The sequence below is a fragment of the Musca autumnalis genome, unplaced genomic scaffold, assembly GCF_047663935.1.
Source record: "Musca autumnalis isolate F117 unplaced genomic scaffold, ASM4766393v1 scaffold_1, whole genome shotgun sequence".
Lineage (NCBI taxonomy): Eukaryota > Metazoa > Arthropoda > Insecta > Diptera > Muscidae > Musca > Musca autumnalis.
Window position 1 is genome coordinate 86796243 of NW_027411644.1, and position 25568 is coordinate 86821810.

Below are 25568 nucleotides of genomic sequence, written 5' to 3' on the forward strand. Positions count from 1 at the left end.
TTTTTTAAAAAATATATTTTCAAAAATACTGGATTTTTTAAATAATCCAAGTCTGTTTTAAGTAATCCAAATTTTTTTTAAAACTTATTTTTAAACAAATTTTGGATTATTTAAAAATATTTTTTTATTTTATTTTTTTAAATATTAGTGGATTTTTTAAAAAATATATATATTTAAAAATCCACGCTGGGTCAGTTCTTGAAAAACAAAATATTCTTTCAAACATCTACGCTTATTGCTCTTATAGTCCTGCAAGGAATAGTCCTAAATAAAATACAATTTTGGTGGCCTTAATCCTTCAAGAAATATTCTCAAAAGAAGAAAACTGCTTTAAACTTCTGATAGTCCACGAAAAATATTCCTTGAAAATGTACTATTAATGATCTGATAGTCCTTGCCCATTACTCTCTTAACATAATCATTTTCCTTACAATGTTCTGTTACCCATTGATGATGTGGTTGGGGTTTGTAATGGATGGCGATATCCAGCACGAAAACCACCAAGTCCAAGAAAAGAGCTTAGTCAAGTGAAAACAAACCAAAGGAGACAACAACAATATGATAATTTATGTAAATAACGAATATTTCATTGGCACCTTTAGAGTACTTGAGAAGAATTTTTGAAGAAGAATAAAAACAAAAAAATGTATTCCAGTAAGGGTTACTTAAGATTTTGTTCGAAAACGAAGCATAAGGGCACAACATAGAGACGGCATTGTCACATCACTTCATAACAATGGGGAAACATTGGTGTTACAAAACTCCCCCCACCCCACCAAAACAACAGGGAATTACAAAAGCTGTCGCTGGTGGCTAAGGAATTTGTGGGATAAAAGATTTGTGAGGAGGAGGGGTTGAGAGGAGGGGGGAGGGTTGCTTTATTTGAATATTTAAAGCGCTTTCATATTGACTTGCCATAAATAAATCTCATTTTAATGGTGGCATTTCTTCGATTTAATATTAAAGTGTTGTTTCCCCTTTTCTTTCCCGTTGCTTTCTTACAGAATCACCCATGCAAATGTTCTACAAGGATAAAGGGGTATTCCTAACAGGCGGTACTGGCTTCTTTGGTAAAAGTAAGTAATACCCTTTAATTTAATTCACAGGCATTGTTTTCCTGCTACCCTCAACCCGACACAGTCCTCACAGGATATGAATAATATTTTGTGTGACAGTGTGGCTAATGGGGTATGGGGGAGTAACTCATGTTTGGGGTTGAATTTGCGGCGAAATTTTTTCAGCGGATGCCCTTAGTGGTAATGATTTAATTGGTGTGTTTTTTTTTTCATTCTTTCAGTTATAATTGAAAAATTATTACGCGTTACCGATGTGGGACAAATTTTCTTGCTAATCCGCACCAAAAAGGGTAAAGATGTCCAGACACGTTTGGATGATATCTTCAATGAACCGGTAAGTAATTGGGTGAAGAATGGAAGGACAAAATGTGTAAATTGGATAATGTTATCAAGCAACGTAAATAATTTTATCCACCAACGTGGATAATATTTTCCACCATTGTGGATAATTTGACCCAGCAATGTGAATAATTTTATCCATCAATGTGGATAACTTTATAGGCCAACATGGATAATTTTGTCGATCAATGTGGATAAGTTTATCAAAAATCGTGGATAACTTCATACAATAACGTTGATAATTTATAAGCCAACGTGGATAATTTTTTCAACAAATGTGGATAACTTTATCCGCCATTAAGTATAATTTTATTCACCAATGTGGATAATTTATCCTCCAACAACGTGAATAATTTTTTCCACAAACGTGAATAATTTTATCTACCAACGTGGATAATTTGTGGATACGTTTATCCACCAACCTGGCATAGCTTTATCCACTAACCCGGGATTGCTTTATTCATTTTATTCACCGACGTGGAGAATTTTATACACCAATGTTGATAATTTTATACACCAATGTTGATCAGTTATTTACCAATGTGGATATTTAACGTGGATAATTTTATTCACCAACGTGGATAACTTTATCAAAGATCGTGGATAATTTCATTCACTAACGTAATTAATAAACCAACGTGGATAATTTTATCCACAAATGTGGATGACTTTATTCGCCATTATGGATAATTTTATTCACCAATGTGGATAAGTTTATTCACCAACGTGGATAACTTTGTCCACCAACCTGGATATCTTTAACCGCCAAAGTTGATAATTTTATTCACCAACATGGATAGCTTTATCCTCTAACGTTCATAATTTATTTACCAATGTGGATAATTTTATCCATTAACGTGGATAATTTATCCATCAACACCAATCTTGATCATTTATTAACAATGTGGATAATTTCATCCATTAACGTGGATAATTTGTCCATCAAAGTGAATAATTTTGTACACCTATGTGGGCCATTTTATTCCTCATCATGGATAATTTTATCCACCAGCATGGATAATTTTATCCACAAACGTGGATCATTTTTTCACCAACATGGATAATTTTATTCAACAACGTGGATAATTTTATTCAGCAGCGTGGATAATTTTATCCACCAACGGGGATAATTTTATTCACCAACGAGCAAGAGTTTATCCGTCCAAAGTGACTAATAATCCACCAACGTGGATAATTTTATTCGCTAACATGGATAATTTTTTCCACCAACGTGGATAATTTTATTCACCAGCGTGGATAATTTTATCCACCAACGTGGATAATTTCATTAATCAACGCGAATAAGTTTATCGACCAACGTGGATAATTTATGAACCTACGCAGATAAATTTATACACCAATGTGGATAAGTTTATTCACCAACATGGATAACTTTGTCCATTAACGTGGATAATTTTATTCACCAACGTACATCATTTTATTTACCAAAGTGGATAATTTTATACACCAATGTTGGTAATTTATTTACCAATGTGGATAATTTTATCCAATAACGTGGATAATTTATCCACCAACGTGGTTAATTTTATTCACCAACGTGCAAAAGTTAACCATCAACTTGGAATAGCTTTATCATCAATCGTGGATAATTTTATTCAACAACGTGGATTAGTTTATCCACCAACGTAGACAATTTTATCCAACAAGGCTGATAATGTTATTATCCAATATGGATAATTTTATTGACCATCTCGGATAAACTTATCCACCAACGTGGATAATTTTATCCACCAACGTTAATAACTTTAACCACCAACGTGTATAGCTTTATCCAACATCGTGGATAGTTTTATCCATCAAAGTGGATAATTTTATTCACCAACGGGGATAACTTTAGCTATTTTTGGGGGTAAAATTTTCCGCCATAGTGCCTTCCATGAATGTTAAAATATCCCTCAAATGCCAAATGTTTTCATCTCTCTCTCTCATTCTCTCTCTGCCCCCACCAGGTCTTTGAAAAACTCAAAAAGATCACACCAAATTATCGTGAAAAAATCACAGTCATCAGCGGTGATGTTTCACTTCCATCTTTGGGTATTTCCCATGAAGATCGAGAGCTGCTAAAGGAACAAGTGAATATAATTATTCATGGTGCTGCGACAGTACGTTTCGATGAGAAACTAAAAATGGCCATTGGCATTAACGTTAGCGGAACGAAGGAAATTTTGCGTTTGGCCAAAGAAGTTGTACACCTGAAGGCTGTGGTGCATGTTTCTACCGCCTTTGCCCATTGCAATCGTAAACACATTCAAGAGAAATTCTACAATTGCACATTGTCGGGAGATAAGGCATTGCAGTTGAGTGAATGTCTTGATGAGCAGACCCTGAATACATTGACACCAACCATTGTTAAGGACTTCCCAAATACATATGCCTTCACCAAGGTGTTGGCTGAGGATATTATACAGAATTATGGTCAAAATTTGCCAGTTACCATATTTCGTCCAGGCATAGGTAAGAGTATGGCGAGTAGATTTCTTTTTCAAGATCGTTGATTAAAATTGTTGTGTTTTTTGGCAGTTGTTACCACCTATCGTGAACCCGTCTCCGGTTGGATTGATAACATGTACGGTCCCTGTGGCATTATTGTGGGTGTTGGCTCAGGTGTTATGCGCATCTTTAGCGGTAAGGTGGAGAACAAAGCCAATATGGTCCCAGTTGATTTGTGTGTTAATGCCCTGCTGACCAGTGCTTGGGACATAGCCAGAAATACGTAAGTTGAAATCGTTGAAATGTCCTTGAAAAAATGATCTTCATTGTGAAATTTCTTTCCAGCTATGACTCACCACCCATTTACAATTTTATACCAGATCCCGATAATATTGCCAGTTGGCGTGAATTCATGGAATATGCCACTGAATACGGTCGCAAATTGCCATTGCGCAAATCAATTTGGTATCCTTGCTTTACCATTGTCAGCTCCAAATGGCAATTCGCCTTGTTGGCATTTTTGTATCACACATTACCCGCCTTATTTATGGACATGTTAATGTTGGTTATTGGCAAGAAACCCAGGTAAGCTATGCCACCAAAACAACGAAAGTAAATATTTGGCCTTGGCCAAAGCGCCACTGAAAAAAACCTTCGCAAACAGAGCCCAAATAGAGAAACAACAAAAAAAGACAAAACAAAATCAAAAGCATAACCTCAAAAAATGAAACCAAAATCAAAACAAAGCAGAAAAAAAGATTTAGACCCAACCAACCATCATTGCATATTCCACACAAACCATGGACACACACACATATTTGGTTATCCTTTCGATGAATTCCTTTCAATGAATTTTGATTAACCCGTTTTTTTTTTGTTCGGTGTGATCCATGATGGTGAAGGAGTTTGTTGGTATGGTTGGAATTGTTAGTTTATTAGATGGATTGGGAGTTTGGAAAGTAAAAGCTTAGAAACTAAAAATTAAAAATAAATTCTTTTATTTTTTTTTAAATTTCTTTGATTTTCTTTTAAAAATCCTTTAAATGGCTTGTGGCGTTTTTTATTTGGGATGACGACCTCTATTTTGCTTTTCAAAATTGTCATGCTTAATTCCATAGTTGTTGTTGTAATATTTTAATAAAACAACTTTAATTTATTAAAATTTTTTAATATTAAAATATTAAAAGAACGACTATGGGATTAAGCCTGACTATTTTGAAAAGAAAAATAGAAGTCGTCATCCCAAACAAAAAACGCCATACCTCCTTCTTTATCCTATAATTTTTTAAAAATTCCTCTATTTTTTAATTTTAAAAACTCTTTCCAAATCAGAAAACCTTTAAAAATATCCAAAAATTTTTTACAAATTGTAGTTGTTTACAATAGTCCTATAATTTATAAAAACCCTTTAAAAATTCTTTACAAAGTCTCTAAAAATTCCTTTCATTTTTTTTAAATTTAATTTTTTTAATAATTAATTTAATTTCCTTAATTTTTTAAAATTTCTTTAAGATTTGTTAAATATTCATCAATTAAATTCCTCTACATTTTTTTAAATTTTCGAAAATTCTCTTCAAATTTAAAAAACTTTCAATATTTTTTAAATTCCCTTAAATTAAAAAAAATCTTTACTTTTTCTATTTTCTTTTTTTAATTCCTTTCAAAATGTTTGAAAACTCCTTTCAAAATGTTTCAATTTAAATTTTTTAAAAATTTAATTAATTTTTTTAAATTCCTCTATTTTTTAAAATTCTAAAAATTTCACTAAATAGTTTTCCATTATTTTTTATAAAATTTCTTTTCAAAACTTCCTATACATTTTTTAAATTTCTAACAAATTTTCTTAAATTTTTTTTAAAAAATTCCATTAATTTTTTTTTAAATTTCTTAAAATTTTTAAAAAATTCCGTGAAAAATTCAAAACAAATTTGTTAAATACCCATCAAATAAATTCCTTTACATGTCATAAATTCCCCTAAATTAAAAAAATGCTTTAATTTTAAAAATGTTTCAATTTAAATTTTTTTAAAATTTTCTTATTTTTTTTTAAATTCCTCTATTTTTTAAATTTCTAAAAATTTCCTTAATAGTTTTTAACATTTTTTATATAATTTCTTTTCAAATTTGTAAAGAATACCTTTAATTTTATTTATTCCTATACTTTTTTAAATATCTAAAAAATGTTCTTCAAATTTAGAAAAAAATCCATTATCCTTTTTTAATTTCTTTAAGTTTTTAAAAAATTCAGTGAAAAATTCAAAACAAATTTATTAAATATTCATCAAATAAATTCCTCTACATTTTTAACATTTTTGAATATTTTTTTCAAATTTAAAACAAACTTTCAATATTTTTTAAATTCCCCTAAATTAAAAAAGGCTTTAATTTTTTAAATCCTTTAAAAATGTTTGAATACTCCTTTCAAAATGTTTCAATTTAATTTTTTTAAAAAATTATTTAATTTTTTTTTAAATTCCTCTATTTTTTTAAATTTCTAAAAATTGCCTTAAATAGTTTTCAGTAATAGTTTTTTTTCAAATTTGTAAAGAATGCTTTTAATTTTGTTTAGAAATTTCTCAGCATTTTTTATATTTATAGAAAACTAGCGGACCCGGCGAACTTCGTCTCGCTATTAAGGAATAAAATTTCATACAAAAACTCAATTTTCGATTTTTCCAATTTTTCGACTTTTCCAGAGAGATTTTCCAAAATTTTTTTCCGTAAAGACCTTCTCCTCGAAAATACGAATAACTGACAAAAAATTTTACAGAAATCGGTCTAGCCGTTCTCATTTTATGAATTACTATACATTTTTTACACCATTTTTATATATATAGATTTTCTTCAAATTTTTAAAAAAATCCAATTATTTTTTTTAAATGTCTTAAAAAATTCAAAACTAATTCCTAATTTTTGTAAATTCCTTTAGTGGGTGAATTTTTTTTAAATTCCTCTATTTTTTTTAAAATTTCCTTAAATAGTTTACTATAATTTTTTATAAAATTTCTTTTCAAATTTGTTAAGAATGAATTTAATTTTATGTACAAATTCCTATACTTTTTTTAAATTTCTAAAAAAAATTCTTCAAATTTTTAAAAACAAAATCCATTAATTTTTTTTAAATTTCTTAAAATTTTTAAAACAAACTTTCAATATTTTTAAATTCCAATAAATTAAAAAAAAATGTTTTAAGTTTTTAATCCCTTTAAAAATGTTTGGAAACTCCTTTCAAAATGTTTCAATTTGGATTTTTTCAAAATGTATATAACTTTTTTTAATTCCTCTATTTTTTTTTTTTAAATTTATAAAAATTTCCTTAAATAGTTTTCAATATTAGATTTTTTATAAATATGTAAAAATGCTTTTAAGTTTATTCAAAAATTTCTCTGCATTTTTTATATTTATAAAAATTTTCTTCAAATTGTTAAAAAAATACAATATTTTTTTTTAAATTTCTTAAAAAAATTCAAAACAAGTTCTCAAATATTTTTGTAAATTCCTTTAAAAATCCTTGAAAACTCCTTTCAAATTTTCTAAAAATACCATGCATAAAAAAATTCAAAAAATTAAATTAAAAATATTTAGGCGGTGAAATTTACGAAAGTCAAAATTTTTATCCGATATTTTAGCGCGATCGGCGCAAAATTTCAAGTAAGGTTTGGGTTTACGACAAAGAAGAAACATGCAATTTGACATGATGATCAGATAATATTTAGAGGTTGAAATAGACAAAAACTTTTGTGTGAAAATTGGTAAAATTTTTAGTATAATGACTATGACTTTATTCCTTACTCCCCCCGTAATTTATACCTAGAAGAGGAACTCTTGACCTTTACATTGTTTATATTAATAGCATAACGTGTCGCAATCATACAAAATAAATTCATTTCAAAATGTTTCAATTTCAATTTTAAAAATATATTTAATTCTTTGTAAATTCCTTTATCTTTTTAAATTTCTAAAAATTTCTTAAATAGTTTTCAATAACTTAAAAAAAATACTTATTTTCAAATTTGTAAAGTTTTATTTAAAAATTCTCCTATATTTTTTAAATTTCTAAAATATTTTTTTTTTAATTTTTTAAAATATTCCAATAATTTTTTTTTAATTTCATAAAAAAATACAAAACAAATCCCCAAATTTTTTAAAAATCGTTGAAAATTCCGTCCAAATTTCCTAAAAATCCTCATAAAAAAATTCAAAAAAATTAAATTAAAAATATTTAGGGGGTGAAATATACCAAAATCAAAATTTTTATCCGATATTGTAGCGTGATTCCATTAAAAACTTTTGCTTTTATATTTTTAATTTTCTTTAAAAATCCGCTTCAGAAAATTTTTTAAAATCCTCCAAAACTTTTTAAAAATGTCCTTCAATTTTTATAAAAATCTAGTTTAATTTTGTTCAATCTTCCCTTAATTTATCTTTTTAATTTCTTTAAATTTTTTTAAAAATGCTTAAAAATTTTTGGAAGTTTCTCTATATTTTATTTAAGTTTTTAAATAAATTTTTAAATAAATCGACATCGAGCTTCATTTATTTAATATAATTTTGTTTTTTTTTTGTTTCAAAATAATCTGGCTTAATCCCATTGTTGTTGTTTTATTATTTTAAAACAACTAATTTATTAGTAATAATAATATATTTAATATATTTAGAATATTTAAAATAAAGGTTGAAGTAATAATCAAAAACTCGTAAAAAATGTTCTTCACATTAAAAAAAAAGATTTAGAAATTCTTTGAAAAGTTTTTAAAAAATTCTTTAAAATGTTTCATTATTTTTTAATTTCGTGTGTTTTGTTTATTGTTGAAGATTCAATCTCATTTGATTGCTTGAGTGGAGTATTCCCCCATTGGCTCAACTTCATTTATTACCCTCTTAACAGAGAGTAATGTTTTTCAAAACGAACTGCCAGTGTTGCAAAATTTTACTGATCGCTACCAATATCATGATTTCATCCAGGCGAAAGGAATTATCAATTGGCTTCTCAGTTTTTGAAATTATGTCTTTTTTAGCGAAAAACCGAACTCTTTAAGTGTCTAGCATTCTCAAATAAATGAGAATCACACTCACTTTTCGGCTTTTCCAAAGAAACACCAAAATCAAAATATTCTGCAACATGTTAGCACGTATCAACTAAGAATTCATCGAATTCTGTGATTAATTTCTATTAAATTATTTGAAAACTAATTTCAATTTTTTTTTAATTCCTTTAAATTAAAAAAAAATAAGTTGTTTTGGTGACTTTCCTAAAATTCCATTTGAATTTTTTTAAACATTCTCTTAAGTTTACAAAAATATCTTAAATTCCTAAAATTCATTTGGACTTTTTTTATTGGGATAGTTGTTGGAATTTGGTTTTTTCATTGAAATTTTTTCTTTGGCCACTCTTATACTTCGAGCTGACGATTGATGTTTGGGTATAAAAAGTTTTCTGTTGAAGAAGTTATGGAAAATAACTTCATTGGAGAATATTCACAATTAAAAAAACTTGGGAACTTATGAGAGCCTGTAGCGGGGATCGAAACTAGTCTTCCCCGCCTTACCCTTTTGCGAACAATGCCAAAAATTCTCAACTAATAAATTAATTGTTTTAAAATATTAAAACAACAACAATGGGATTAAACCAGACTATTTTGAAAAAACCTTTTTAAATATTTGAAAATTCCCTTCAACTTATTTAAATAATTCCTTAATTTTTTTTATTTTTCATTATAATTTTTAATTGTGCTAAAATAAAATAATTGCTTTAATATTTTTAAAAATTCCTTTAATTTAATTTTAAATTCATATTTTTAAAATATGTTTACATTTTTTTTCAAATGTTTTAAAAATTTCGTTACGTTTTTTGAAAAATCTTTTACAAGTGATTAAAAAAATCCCATATATTTTTTTAATTTTGTTCCTTTTTTTAAATGCTTAAAAGTGTTTCAAAATTCCTTATTTTTTAGAATTTGCTTTAATATTTTTAATTCGAAAAAATTCACGTTAGAAAATTTTGAAAAATCCACTTTTCGAACATTTAATAAATTCAGGTATGGACAAATTTTAAAATATTTCTTAAAAAAATTCAGAAACTCCTTAACACTTTGTTAAATTTTCTTTAAAAATTACATAGCAATTTCCTATAAAGATCCACTTTTAAAATTTTTAAAATTTCCCGTTTAGAAATTTTTATTAAATATCCATGTGTAGATTTTTTTAATTCCCTTTAAAATCCATGTTTGGAAAATCCATTTTAGGAGATTTTTTAAATTCCATTTCAAGGTCCAACTTTGATTTTTTTGGAAATTTGTAAAAAATCATCTAAAAACATTAACTTTTGGAAATTTTTAAAAAATTCGTTTTAAAATCCACTTTTTGAAAATTTTATAAAAAAATTTTAAAAAATAATTCTTTCATCTGAAAGATCACAACTTGAGCTATTTTTGGATTTTTTTTGTTGAAAAATATTGCACAGTTTTCTGACAAATGACAAAAACGAATAAACCGTTTGTTTTTGTGGAATCATTAAGAACCTAATAAACTTGTACTTAAGCGAAACTGAATTAAAAAATATCCATTTTAAAAAAAAAAATTGTGGATTGTCAAAATCAAAATTTCAATTTTAACTTAAAAAATGATAGTTTTTCCCAAAAAATCCTTCAAAAAATGTTTTTTAAAAAGTCTCTCGCTTAAGTACAAGGTTTTTATATAGTTAATAATCCCACAAAAACATATGAAGATACAGTCATCCGTTTTCGAGCTACAGTTGGGACCGCATTCCAAAATGCCATTTTGAGAAACCCACGTTTCAAACTTCTATCTTAGATACAATGAATTTTCTCTTTCTAACGCTCATATCTCCGTTAATTTTTGTCAGAGCGACTCGAAATTTGCAACATATTCTATTCTTCCTGTACTTTGGAATGAGCCAATAAAACATTTTCGATTTTGTAAAATTTGTAAGTGACCATAACCCCTTAATCCACGTTTGGATTTTTTTAATCCACGTTTGGAAAATTCAAATGTCGTTAAAAACCACGTTTGTAAAATTAAATTTTTGTTAAAATCCACGTTTGGAAAATTTTAAATATTTCTTTAATAAACCACGCTTGGAAAATATTAAAATTCCCTTAAATTTCACGTTTAGAAAATTTTAGAAAATTTCTTTAAAAATCCACCTTTTGGAAAATGATAAACATCTATGATTGAAATTTTTATAAATTCCTTTACAAATCCAAGTTTAAACAATTAAAAAATTTTTGATTGGAAATTTTTATAAATTCCTTTAAAAAACCATGTTTGAAAAATTTTAAAAATCTACGATTGGAATGTTTTGAAAATTCCTTTACAAATGCACATTTAGAAAATTTTGATAATTACACTAAAATTGTGAAAATTCAGGTTTACTCAATTAAAAAAATATTTTTTTTTTTTTTAAATTTCCTTCAAAAATCCAGTTTTCAAATTTTTAAAAATTCATGTTAAAAAACGTTTAAAAATTCCTTTAAAAATCCACGTTTGGAAAATTTTAAAAATACACGTTTGGAAATTTTTATATTTGAAAAATTTTAAAAATTCCCTTAAAACTCCACGTTTGGACAATTTTAACAATTACTTTAAAATTCCACGTTCACAAAATTTTTTAAAATTCCTTTGAAAATCCACTTTTGGAGAATTTTAAAAATTTGCTTTAAAAATCCACGTTTGGAACATTTTTAAAATTCCTTTAAAAATCTACGTGTAGATAATTTGAAAAATGTCATTAAAAATCCTTTAAAAAACAATTTCAATATCCTTTTATAGCATCCCCTCTATTCGACAATGCCCAACATTTCCCGTGTTTAGTTAATTCCACTCTCTTCATTGTTTCGTTACGCTAATACTAAATCTCCGATAGTTATCATGCATTTCAAATTATTGAAGTGGGTCGGTTGAGGGGATTTGGAAGGTTTTGGGCATCATATTTTTGTGTGAAAATATCTATGTGTGTGTGGGTGCGTGAGGGTATGTTTCATATTTTGAACCTAAAGCTTTTGCATACGTTAGTAAATTTTTGTGTTGCCAACCCTCCCACACACCCCCTTGTGTTTTGATCAAATATTTGGCTTTTCGCGGCTGATTGTGCTTTGTTTAGCTGTTTTCCCCAACCCGTTTAATTTTTCCTTTTGTGGCTCCATCGTTATGCTTTGTTTTGCGTTATGGATGGGATGGTGTCATCTTATGCTAACTTGTTTTACCATATCTATGAATTTTTTTTCGTTTGGTCCTCTTGTTTCAGAATGATGAAAATGTATCGCAAAATCCACAAATTTTGCGCTGTGATGGAATATTTCTCATCGAACGAATTCATATTTGAAAATAACAATGTGCGAGCACTCTGGGACAAATTGGATGCGAAGGATAAACGTTTGTTTGCTTTCGATATGCGGTCTGTCGATTGGACTGAACTGTTTCGTATTAGCTTGTGGGGCCTACGTTCCTATGTGGTAAAGGATGAACCCAGTACTGTGGCCGAATCAGTAAAACGACATGAACGGTGAGTAAAAAAACAAGCAATATAGGAGTGTAATTATGAAGACAATAATGATGATGGAGGATGGTGATGATGATTACAATAATAATCATGGCTAGTGAATGACTGAAATCAATGATAAAACTAACAAAAAAGTACTACCAAATGGCTATAATTTGCGCTAGGCATTTTAGGCCTTCAAAACATTCTGTAGAAAAATCCTTTATAGCCTGTAAGAAATCTTCTATTTAAGGAGCATTGAGGTAAGGCCTCAATTAGATATTTTTAAAAATACGTGAAAGTAAATTTTTAATAAATCCTCGTAAAGCAAATTTAAAAATTCATGTAAAAATCTACAGCCAGAAAATTTTTTAAAATGTTATAAAAATTTCTTTTAAAATCAACGTTCAGAAACCTTTTCAAAAATTTCAATTTAAAAAAAATATTTTTAAATTCGATTTAAAAATCAAAAATTTACAAAACTTAAAGATTTAAAAAAAAAATTAAAAATTCAACTTTACAAAATTTAAAGATTTCCTAAAAACATTTTCAAATCCACGTTTAGGAATTTTTAAAATTTTTAAAAAATTGTATTAAAAGTGCATGTTTAGATTTTTTTAAATTTCTTAACAATTCCACTTTACAAATTTAAAAATTTCACTAAAAAAATCCTATTTTTTTAAATTTAAAAATTACATTAAAAAATCACGTTCAAAAATTTTAAAATTCCTTAAAAAAACTCCAGAAAAAAATTAAAAAAAAAACCTTTAAAATCCAGGTTTAGAAAATTTTTTAAATTATTATTAACATTTTGTTTAAATCTGCGTTTAGTAAAATATAAAAAAAACTCTTAAATTTCCACTTTCAGAAATCTTTTCAAAAATTTCAATTTAAAAAAATTCTTTTTGAATTCAAAATCAAAAATTTACAAAATTTAAAGATTTTCTAAAAAAATTAAAAATTCAATTTTACAAAATTTAAAGATTTCCTAAAAAACTTCTAAAAATCCACGTTTAGGCATTTTTAATAATTTAATAAAAAAAATCCTATTAAAATCCACGTCTAAAATTTAACAATTGCTCTAAATATGCACGTTTCGATTTGTTTAAATTTCATAAAAAAAATCCACTTTAAAACATTTAAAAATTTCGCTAAAACTCCTATTTTTAAATTTAAAAATTACAATTAATAATCACGTTCAAAAATTTCTAAAATTCCTTTAAAAAACTCCTTCAGAAAATGATAAAAAAAAAACTTTAAAATCCAGGTTCAGAAAAGTTTTTCAATTATTATAAAAACTTTCTTTTAAATCTGCGTTTAGTAAAATATAAAAAAACTCTAAAAAGTCCACTTTCAGAAACCTTTTCAAAATTTTCAATTTAAAAAAAAAATCTTTTTAAATTCAAATTCAAAATCAAAAATTTACAAAGTTTAAAGATTTTCTCCGTAAAAAAACTTTAATCCGCGTTTAGACATTTTTAATAATTTAATAAAAAATCCTATTAAAATCCAAGTTCAAATTTTTTTTAAAAATTGCTTTAAAATTGCAGGTTGAGATTTTATTTAAATTTCTTAAAAAATCCACTTTTTATAATACAAAAATTTTGCTAAAAATCCTATTTTTAAAATTTAAAAATTACATTAAAAAATCACGTTCAAATAATTTTAAAATTCCTTTGAAAAACTCGTTCAGAATTTTATTTAAAAAACCCCTTAAAATCCAGGTTCAGAATTTTTTTAATTATTATAAAAATTTCTTTTAAATCTACGTTTAGTAAAATATAAAAACACTTAAAAGTCCATGTTCAGAAAAAAATATTATTTTGAAAAAAAAATCCTTAAAAATCCGTGTTTAAAAAAATTCAAAAATACTTTAAAAAATCAAGCTTATCAAATTTTTTAAGTCCTTTAAAAAATTCGTTTTATTAAGACGATTAAAATTCTTCGTTCTGAAATATTGAAGGTATCTTAAACGTTTCCTTCAAAATTCCATAAAAATGATGACATTCAAAATTTATCGCAGGCCATTTGCTGCCCATTGTCATTGATATATTCCATAAATTTTCAAATCGCTCCAACATCCCATAATGCCTCTTTATTGTTTTTCATAATTTGTAGATATTTTTCAAATTTTCCATTTTATTTTTTTATTTTCTAATAAAAAATTGTTTTTCTCCATTTTTTCTTTTCATTTTTTTTTTTGCAGATTGAAAATTCTTCACTATACCACATTGTTTGTGATTTATTCGCTGACATTTTTCATTCTCTATCAATTATTCAAATTTGTCTTTTTCTAAAAAGGACAGTAACAACAACAACAACGTTAAAAACACGCCAACAAAACAACAACAAGCCGGAAATGTAAAATGTGCGCGTATATCCGGCTATACTTTGCTGATGTCTGGGTGAATGGATGGATGCTGAGTGTGAGTGAGAGGGTGCATGTAATGTATTTGTGTTGACTTTCCCAATGGCTCCATATTGCCCAATTGCCCCCCTCCATCCATTCCCGCCCTTTAGCAATATCTAATAATAGTAATAGTAGTTTGTAAGTGTGTATGCTTTTCCTTTTCTTTGTCTTATTTTCATTATTTTATATATTTACTCATTTTGCACCCATTCCCCGTCTACCCCACACCCATAACAAATCGCCATGTTCCATTGCATTGCAATTACTTTGTTTCTTATTTTGTATATTTTTCTTATTTATATGGAAATTTATTACTTTTATTCCCTTCCTTGTTATACCCACCCCCCCCCCATTTTTGTTATTTACTTCCTTCCTGCTGTGCTCCTTTCGCCAGCTATTTTATTTCCATTACGTAGCTATTTTAGTTTTTATTATTATAAACAAAATTTTTGTTTTTATTATTTGTGAGTATACTTTATAATTTTATTTGTATTTTTTTTGTAATTTTATTTTTATGTTTTATTGCGAAATTTAATTTTATTAGTATTTTTATTATTATTATTGTTTCACTTAGTTTGTAGTTGAAAACAATGTAAAAACGAAGCAAAAAAGAGAAAACAAAAAAAAACAAAATTTATTTTGTTGTTTACTAATTTTTAAATTATGTCCATGTAGTTGTAATGGGTTTTTATGGTCGAATCCAAAAACGAATAAAATTTATTATTAATTAATTAAATTGAGTGTTTGGTTTTTTATTTTTGTTGTTATTTTGCAATTGTTGTTTTGAAAGGTTTGTACACAACTCCGGCAACAGTGAATACAGTGTATCATGACACTAGGTATCCTAAACAATGGTCTGGTCTATAGTCTGTGTACGCCCTCCCTACCAGCGGAAATGTGGCCACCTCGGTCGTTAGTGTCGATTTAATGCGAAATTTATTGTGGTCGTCAGTCAATTTAGTTCGTGCCGGCAGGGTTTTTTTTTAGAGCTTTTGGCCTATCATCCCAACTCCCTAAGGAGTGGATATAGCCATCTTCGAATATGATCTAAATTTTATTTGCCCAGTATTTATGTAACATCGCGAAATATTCAGCGCAGACCCCCCTTGCCATTTTTCATACATATCTCGATGAGATAAAGGGAATTAACTATGTGAAAAAATTAAAAATTTTAATAAAAACTCCACGCTTCATTTATGCACCGAACGTCACGAAATTTGGTGGGGAGGTCAAGTTCCGACCAGAAGAGGCCCCATCAAAACAAAATTTTTATAATATTTTTCAGCGGCTCTTGAGGTCGCAATGATAGTTTGATCTGCGCGAAATTTTAAGTATGGTTTGGATTTACGACAAAGAAGAAGCTTGCAATTTAACATCATGAGCACACGCAGAAAAAATATATGTTAGAAATATGTTTGGATCCAACCAAATATTTGTTTGGGACTGATTGCAAACAAATATATGTTTGGATAAACAAAAAAAAAAAAAAACATTGTTCCACAACATCCCATACGGGACAAGGGAGACTTCTCTCATATCAATGAGTGCACCCCGATTCATATTCAAGCTCAATGATATGGGACCTACTGTTTATTGCCGAGTCCGAACGGCGTGTCTTAAGACACCACTTGTGGAGAAGTTTTTCAAGGCTGAAATACTCAGGAGATGTCGCCAACATTACTGAGGGGTATTTTACCACCGTTGAAAAATTTTTGATGTTGCCTGGCCGGGGAATCGAACCCACGACCTTCTGTGTGCAAGGCGGGCGTGCATACCATTGCACAACGGTGGCACCCCATATGTTTGGATCCAAACATAATTAGTTTGTGTCCAAACAAATATATGTATGTTTGCAGCATTTTGTAACATATCTCAATTTTATATGTTTGGGTATCAACATATTTTTTATGTTAGAACATATTTTTTTGGGTGGAGAGGATTGCTGGTTTATAATAAAGAACTGTGTGCGTGGTGTAATAGGAGACACAGAAGTTTTGTGATGTGTATGCGTAAAACACGTATGTTTCGTGCTTTGTTGCTGTTAACCAACGTAGCAAGCGAAGGGGAAAAGAAAAAATGGTATTAATTATGTTGGTATTTTTTCTTCAGTGTTCTAAAGACAATCGTTGAGTAAAGACGGTAAAGTGAGTGACTTCTTCTTCTTTATTTACTCATCCGTTATCCGGATATAAGTGATCGTACAATTCATTTTGTTTTTTAATATTTATCGCATTATATTTATGTTATTGAATAGTGGTTGTCAGCTCTCTGTGTCTTGCAGCATTCAGCAGATCAGTTTCATCGGTATGACCTGTCCAGTCCATGATGTTTTAGAGCCAGGATATTTCATTTCTTCCTCTAGCACGCCTTCCATCAATTTTTCCTTTTAAAATTGCTTGTAAAATGTTGTATTTGTTGTTCCTTAATACGTGTCCAAGATACGCTATTTTGCGCCTTTTTATTGTTGTTATTAATTGTCGGCTTACATTCATCCTTCATAGTACTTCGTCATTAGAAATTTTCGCAGTCCATGGTATTTTCAGTACTCGCCGGTAAATCCACACTTCGAAGGCTTCCAATTTTCTTTCATCAGAGGATTTGAGCGTCCAAACATCTGTTCCATATAGCAGCACCGACCAAACATAGCATTTTATAAAACGTACTTTCGTTGTTACGTTTATGTCATGGCTTTTCATAATTTTTGTGTTTACAAAAATCATCTCGCGCCATCTCTATACGACTTTTAATCTCTTTCGAGGGATCCCATTGGTCGTTTATTGGCATCCCTAGATATTTAAAAGATCACACTCTTTCTATTGCTGTACCTTGTACTTTTAAGGTGACATCTGCATGGGGATTTTTTCTGCTTATGACCATATATTTCGTCTTCTGCATGTTGATTTTAAGGCCATATTTCTCACTTACACGTGCAAGTTTCTGGAGACCGGATGTGCTTCCAGCCAGTAACGTGACATCGTCCACATACCTTATGTTATTGACTATTTTCCCATGTATTTTTATTCCGAAGTATTCTCCTTCTAGCGTTTCTTCGAATATTTTCTCTGAATATACATTGAATAATAAGGGAGATAGAAGACAGCCCTGTCTTACACCCCTTGAGATGACAATTTCTTTTGTTGGTTCTCCACTTACTTCAATTCTTGCCGACTGATTCCAATAGAGAATTTTTATGCACATAAGTTCATTGTCTTGCATTCCTATATCATGTAATATTTCCATTAATTTATCGTGTTTGACGGTATCGAGTGCTTTTTCGTAGTCAATAAAACACATGAATACATCTTTCTGTGCATCCCTACATTTTTGTGTTATAATTTGGATGCAGTATAATGCTTCTCTTGTACCCATTCCTTCTTTAAACCCAAATTGGGTATTTCCCATGTGTGCTTCACATATTTTGTATATTCTACTATGAATAATCTTTAGAAATATCTTCAAGGCTTGACTCATTAAGCTAATGAGTCTGAAGTCACTGCATTTTTTTGCATTATTTTTCTTGGGTATTGCGATGAAGGTTGATTTTAGCCATTCTTCTGGTTAGTTTCCAGTGTTGTATATGTAGTTAAAAAAGGTTGACTAGTAGGTGTATATTGTTGGAATCAATAAGTTTCAGTAATTCTGATGGGATTTCGTCTGGTCCTGTAGCCTTTTTGTCTTTCAATGATTTTATAGCGCGTTCTACTTCGCTCTGCGTTATAGGCGTCCCTCTTCATGGAATTTCCGAAACATCCTCATAAGGTGATAGTTCGCTATCAGTAAAAAGATTGGTAATATATTCCTCCCATATCTGCTTCCTTCCCTCCAAGTCAAAGACAGCTTCGTTGTTTTTGTTAATTAGAACTGGATTCGTTCTTTTCTTTTCATATACTCCGGCGGCTTCCTTTAGTTTCTTGTGGAGGTTGAAATCATCATGTATACTTTGTAAGAATTCAATTTCCTGGCATTTGCCATTCAATAGAGCATTTTTGGCTGATCGGGTCGCGGATCGTATTTCCCTGTTTATCTCCCAGTATTTTTCATAATTTTTGTTTTTGTACTTGCTTCGTTCATTCCATAGTTCTCGAATCTCGTCGGTAATCCATTCTTCTGTTCTTGATGGTGTTCTCTTTCCCAGAATGTTCTTTGCAGTCGTGTTTATAACATCTTTCACCTTGTTCCATAATGTGTGCACATTTTCTTCATTCAACTGTTGTAATTGTCTATTAATATTGTTTTGTAGCTCGTTTTTAATTGCCGAGTCTTTAAGTTTTTCTATATTCAGTTTATTTTGAGGCAGTTTTGTCCGATTCGATGCAAGTTTAATTCGTATATTTGCGACGAGTAAGTTGTGGTCCGATGGCACGTCTGCTCCTGGATATGTCGAATATTTTGTAACACTGGAGAAATATCTTTTATTTATTAGGATGTAGTCTATTTGGTTTCTCACAATTTGGTTTTCATTGTCCTGTGGGGATTTCCAAGTGTATAACCGTCTGGGATGTAGGGAAAAACACGTATGGATCACTTTCATACAATATTCCTGACAAAATTGCACTAGTCTATCTCCTCTATCATTTCGTTCGCCTATTTTCCCGTAACATTTTCAACTTCTTGGTTTCCGACCTTGGCATTAAAGTCGCCTTGTATTATTGTTATTTCGTGTTTTTTTGTCATCTTTAGTAACTGAGCAATATCATTATAAAATTCTTCGACTTCATTCATATTTGCATCTCCAGTGGGAGCATAGACTTTTATGATATTAAAATTTAGCGGTTTTCCGCTTATTTTTAACAACATTGACCTGTCTGACTTTGGAACAAATCCCGTGACACAGGCCGCTATATGATTTTTAACAATAACACATACTCCTCTTCTGTGAGCACCCTCCTGGTTTCCTGAATGATAGACCTTCATATTTTCTGATCTGAAATCACCGCAATCCGTCCACCATGTTTCGCTGACACCTAAGATATCAATTTGGAGTCGGTTCATCTCGCTTATTGTGTTATGAAGTTTTCCACTTTCGTAGTCTTCTCCCTATTGCCTACAAGATAGTGTAAGGGATAATGAGCGAACGACTAAAGTTTATGGTCAATTAAATAATTGGGTCATACCAATGCGGCTTTAGACCTGGCAAATTCACCATTGACCAGATATTTACTCTGCGGCAAATCCTGGAGAAGACCCAAGAGATGCAGATCGACACCACCTTTACCTTTGGTACCAAAAGAGGTTTCAGACAAGGTGATGGCCTCTCGTGTGATCTTTTCAACATTCTGCTGGAAAAGGTTATACGAGATGCGAAGGTGAAAAGGCGCGGCACAAAATATACTAACAGCCATATTTTACTTGCCGATGACATTGACATCATAGGTTGATCGGTAAAGGAAGTAACTGATACCTTTGAAAAAGTCGAAAGGGAATCTGCTAAGGTGGGTCTGGCGGTAAACGGCGAGAAGACAAAGTTAATGGTGTCGTCGCGCAATGCGTCCATAGAGATCGGGCCAACTGTTGACGTTGGTTCCTATAATTTTGAGGTAATAAAGACCTTGGTCTACCTCGGCACCGCCGTAGACACAACCAACAACATCAGTTGTGAAATACGAAGAAGAATAGTGTTGGCCAACAGATACCACTTCGGACTTAGTAAGCAGTTTAGGAATAAAGCCACATCTCGTCAACCAAAAACAACGCTTTACAAAACACTGATACTACCCGTGCTGATGTATGGTTCAGAAGCCTTGGTACTTGCGCAAGCAGACAGGGCAGTGCTTGGTGTGTTTGAGAGAAAAATTCTTCGAAAGATCTATGGCGAATTTCGACGTCGTATGAACCACGAACTTTATCTGCTATACAAAGACATCGGTATAGATAAACGTATCGAGATGCAACGAATGCGTTGGCTAGGCCATATCATAATAATGAGCTATGATGAACCCGCTAAAAAGGCGTATAATTTCGGGCCGCATGGTGGTGCACGCAGAATTGGCAGGCCAAAGAAAAGATGGCGGAAACAAGTGGATGAAGAGATGGAAAGGCCCGGAATACCGGGAAAGAAAGAAAACGAAGCACTAAACAGAGATAGTTAGAGATATTTTCTTAGTTTGGCTTATGGAACAAATGTTCTGTAATGGGCCAGCTAAGTAATTAAGTAAGTATACATATGTTAGAGATAGCAAGTAAGCGCTTGCTGAGAGCAAGTGAGCATACATTTCAATGTGTTTCAGATTGACAATTACTCTCCCTTGCTCTCAGAAATCGCCCACTGGTGCATGTTTTTGTTTTTTTTTTTTGCGGCTTTTGGGTTTGTATTTGTTTGAATCCAAACATATAATTTGTTTGCACCCAAACTTATATTTGTTCGCAGAATATAAACATACATATGTTATGTTTGGGACTGCCTGCAAACAAATATATGTTTGCTGCAAAATATGTTTGGGACATATGTTAGAGAGGCCTTTTTTCTGTGTGCAATAAATAGCGGGTTAAATTAACCAAAACATTTGTGTGAAAATTTGTAAAATTTTTAGTATAATGACTATATTTTTATTCCTGGAAGATATGTTCCATCCCTATTAGCCATATTTAGAAGAGCAACTCTTGACCTTTCCATTGATGCCAAATATGTTGATATACATGATCTGATAACAGAGTTTCAGCCAAATATATATATATATCGGATACACAGTTTTATTTTTTTTTTTTTGCAGTGTAACAGTAATCACCCTGTTGGAGGCATTTCTAGTTCAATATCGAAAACATTTCCCACGAAGGAAGATGCTAATAATTGTGAAAGATAATCGGATGGTACATGGATTTATGCAGGGCATATTTCGGTAAAGTGGCTTAAAAACAAGTAAGAAAGTATCAGTCAGCTGTGGTGACTGAGATATACCCTCAGCAACTGACCAAAAATATAAAACGACAAAGCAAAACCGTATATAAAATATATAGATTTTGTATCATATGTTTGCTTTAAAATCTGTAGGTACCGTAGTGTGGGGCTATACCAAATCATTGACATTTACCAAACAGTTTTAGTAACCAAACTTCTTCATAAAGGACTCGAAATATTAAATTACGTTAAACTAAGTTTGGAAGAAATTTTTGAAAAAGTTTTAGAGTTATCTTGCACAAAATCCATTTCAGTATGTACAGCCAGAGTTTTGGAGCTTTTGGGCCCTTAAATCACGAAGTATTGACTTACTCCGGAAAAAAATTGTACCATATATAACAACCTTCTGCAAAAAAGAATCAAAACGATGCGAGAGAAGCTCTTAAACTTAACTTTTTCAGAATTTTGTGTGGGAGGTACCCGAATGAGTGGACCGATATAGTCCATATTCTAACCTGATACATGACTGGATGAAATAATACGATATGCAAAGTCTGTACCAATCAGAAACCCCCTGCGAGAATTATCTTGCGGATTTGCCAGTTTGGTTGGTGGCGTCAGGTTTTCATGGAGCTATTAGGCTAATATCTCAAGAAGTATGGACTTGCGCAAGAAAAAAAATTGTACCGTCGTAAAGGGCGCCGCAAGCCTATATAATCCGCAGAAACAACAACCTTTTCATTTTGCAAAACACGAAGGACGTATTACATATAAGCACCACATATAATTTTAAGTAAGATATACCAAAAAAAAAAAAAAAAACAAAACAATAAAAAATTTGAATTTTTTACGCATTTTCCAAAATGCGTGGTATTTGACCACATTGATTATCACAATTGGCGTCACTGAAAAGGCCAGGGGTCCACCTTTTATAATCGGTGCGCTTATAAAGCAAAATAGCTGTCAAGTATGCATTTTCGTTGCAAAATAAATAATTAAATGATTAAATAGAAATTATCAAATTTTTATGCAAAAGTTCGGTCCTTTTGCTCCGCCAAATGTGATTCGATTATCGGCCAAAGTTGTAGGCTGCTTCTTTGCAATGTACCCCAACCATTGATAACGTTTATCATTATATCTGAACTACATTAGCTGCAGTATTCATTCAACATATAACTTTTCCTGTGGACTTACGACCTTTTCGTAGACAAATTTCCACATATTGTGGACTTACGACTTTTTCCGACAGGGGCAAAACATATAGAAAAACGCGAAATAATACCATATTCTTTACATCACACGACGTGTTTTGACTTGTACTATCACTCTTTAACAAAAAAAGCTATTTCCCAAAAAGTGGACTTACGACTTTTTCGTGCGTAGCAGACGAATAGTGTCTTTTTATACAAGACCAGAAGGTCTTCTCATAGACCAGAAGGTCTCCTTTTCTAACAGATGACCACAAAGTCCACTTATGAAAGACCACAAGGTCTTACTATGGAAGACTAGAAGGTCTTCTCATAGAAGATTAGAATGTCTTCTTATAGAATACTAGAAGACCTTTTTATAGAAGATTATTAAGTCTTCTTATGGGAAATTCTTATAAACGACTATAGAAGGTCGGAAGACCTTCTTATAGAAAACTAGCAGGTCTTACTATGGAAGACATATAGGTGGACGGATTGGACAAAATCGACTTGAACGACCCAATCAAAAATCCATTTATATTTATTGTTGTCTTATTAGGTTAAAGGTTATTATTTATGAAAGTTTTTAATTAACTGAATTAATCGAACTAACATGACCTAATGTGTTTTTTATTGAAAAAGTGAATTCTAGCGAAGTCCCACACACCCAACCAATATGCGATATTTTCTACTTTCATTGTCAGGTTTTGCTTTCATTGTCAGGTTGACTTTTTTTTAAAATAAATTGTGTGCTCATTCCGACCCCTATATATTATCCGAGCATCAATAAAATCAATAGGCTTCTTCCCCTCCGGGACCCCCATCAACTCCCAAAATTTGGTGACGATCCGATTGCAATTACGAGGTTTAGATGGGCAGACGGACGGACGTACGGACAGACATAGCCAGATCAACTCAGCTCGTCGAGACATTCATTTTGGTATATATAAGTATGGTTCTACGATCGTTATATCGATGCGTTAAAACCAACCTATAATAATGGTGTAGGGTATAATTATTAAATACATACAGTTTGACAACAAATGTATTGCAAAGGCCAAAATTGTAAAAAAAAATCATATTAATTGTTCGCTTATGGCAACAAATTATGTAAAAACTATACGGGTTTTTTGGGCAAATCTGTTGCTGTTGGTCCTCAAAACAATATTCCGTCGAAATATACAAAGTTTATTTGCAATTTATAGCAAAGACGGACTAAAATAATAATTACCTACTACTTTGAGGTGACAATAAATGTATTGCAAAGGGAAAGCAGTTGAATTGAAACTAAAAACTAAACATTTTTGAAAAATTGTGTAGTCATTATGGATTTGTATGACTTTTGCGGCGAATAATGGACTAAAAGTATTGAATGTGATAAAGTTCAGTGATAATAAAAGCCGTCGTGGAGGGTCTTCAGACAGATAGAAAACGTATGAGACCATATTGACAGTAAACTATGACGAATCGACCGCAGACAACTATGCAAAGAATGCATATTTGACTCAATATGTTTTGTCGGATAATGGACCAATGCAAAACAGTCCGATTTTGATTTTGAAAACATCGAAATACCTCTGGACACTGTAGGGAAAAATAAACCCTCAGTGTCTTATTTTGAAAGACATACAACCGAGCTCTATTTCCTCTCTCAATAGTATTGGAATCACTTCATTTTTATTAAATGGATAGGTATTATGCTCTGCCATCATAATAAATCCCAAAAAGTGCGCCAGATCTAATAAAACCCATCAAATATGGAAATTATACACCTTCTAGAAAAGCTGGAATACGGTATTCCGAATACCGAATTTTTGGGAACTTGTTTGCGCCATCTATTCTTTGGCCTGTCAATTCTGCGTGCACCGCCATGTGGCTCGAATTTATACGCCTTTTTATTTGGTTCATCATCGCTCAATCTTATTATATGGCCTAGCCAACGCAATCGCTGCATCTCGATACGTTTAACTATATTGATGTCGTTGTATAGCAGATACAGCTCGTGGTTCATACGACGTCGATATTCACCGTCGACGCAGATTGGCCCGTAGATCTTTCGAAGAATTTTTCTCTCAAACACGCCAAGCACTGCCTTATCTGCTTGTGCAAATACCCAGGCTTCGGAACTATACATCAACACGTGTAGTATCAGTGTTTTGTAAAACGTTATTTTTGTTTGACGAGTTGTGGCTTTGTTTTTGAAGTGCTTACTGAGGCCAAAGTAGCATCTGTTGGCCAATACAATTCTTCTTTTTATTTCACAACTGATGTCGTTTGTTGTGTCTACGGCGGTGGCAAGGTAAACGAAGTCTTTTACTACCTCAAAATTATAGGAACCAACTTCCACAGTTGGTCCGATCTCAATGGACGCATTCCGCGTCGACACCATCAACTTGGCCTCCCCTCCGTTTACCGCCAGATCCACTTTAGCAGATTATCCTTCGACCCTTAATAAAGGTATCGGTTATTTCTTTTACTGCTCGTCCCATGATGTCTATATCATCAGCATAAGCAAGTAACATGTGGCTATTGGTGTAGATTGTGCCACTTCTTTTGACGTTTGCCTCTCGTATAACCTTTTCTAGCAGGATGTTGAAAAGGTCACACGAAAGGCTGTCTTTTTGCCTGAAACCTCTTTTGGTACAAAACTCTTCGGAGAGTTTCTTTCCTATCTTAACTGAAGATCTTGTGTCAGTTAGAGTCATTTTACAAAGCCGAATGAGCTTTGCGGGGATACCAAATTCAGACATGGCTTGGAATACCTTTGAAC

The 25568-nt window shown here is 30.9% G+C and overlaps 1 protein-coding gene across 1 annotated transcript in view; it reads left to right on the forward strand.

Annotated features, from left to right (window-relative positions):
• wat (waterproof) overlaps positions 1-15512 on the forward strand; it is a 225089-nt gene extending 209577 nt beyond the window's left edge. The window contains exons 4-10 of the mRNA XM_073984023.1: positions 1005-1076; positions 1298-1410; positions 3386-3890; positions 3957-4149; positions 4212-4451; positions 12133-12390; positions 14573-15512. Coding sequence (XP_073840124.1) covers positions 1005-1076; positions 1298-1410; positions 3386-3890; positions 3957-4149; positions 4212-4451; positions 12133-12390; positions 14573-14663 — 1472 coding nt within the window. The 3' untranslated portion in view covers positions 14664-15512. The remainder of the gene's footprint in view (positions 1-1004; positions 1077-1297; positions 1411-3385; positions 3891-3956; positions 4150-4211; positions 4452-12132; positions 12391-14572) is intronic.
• Positions 15513-25568: the final 10056 nt, after the last annotated feature.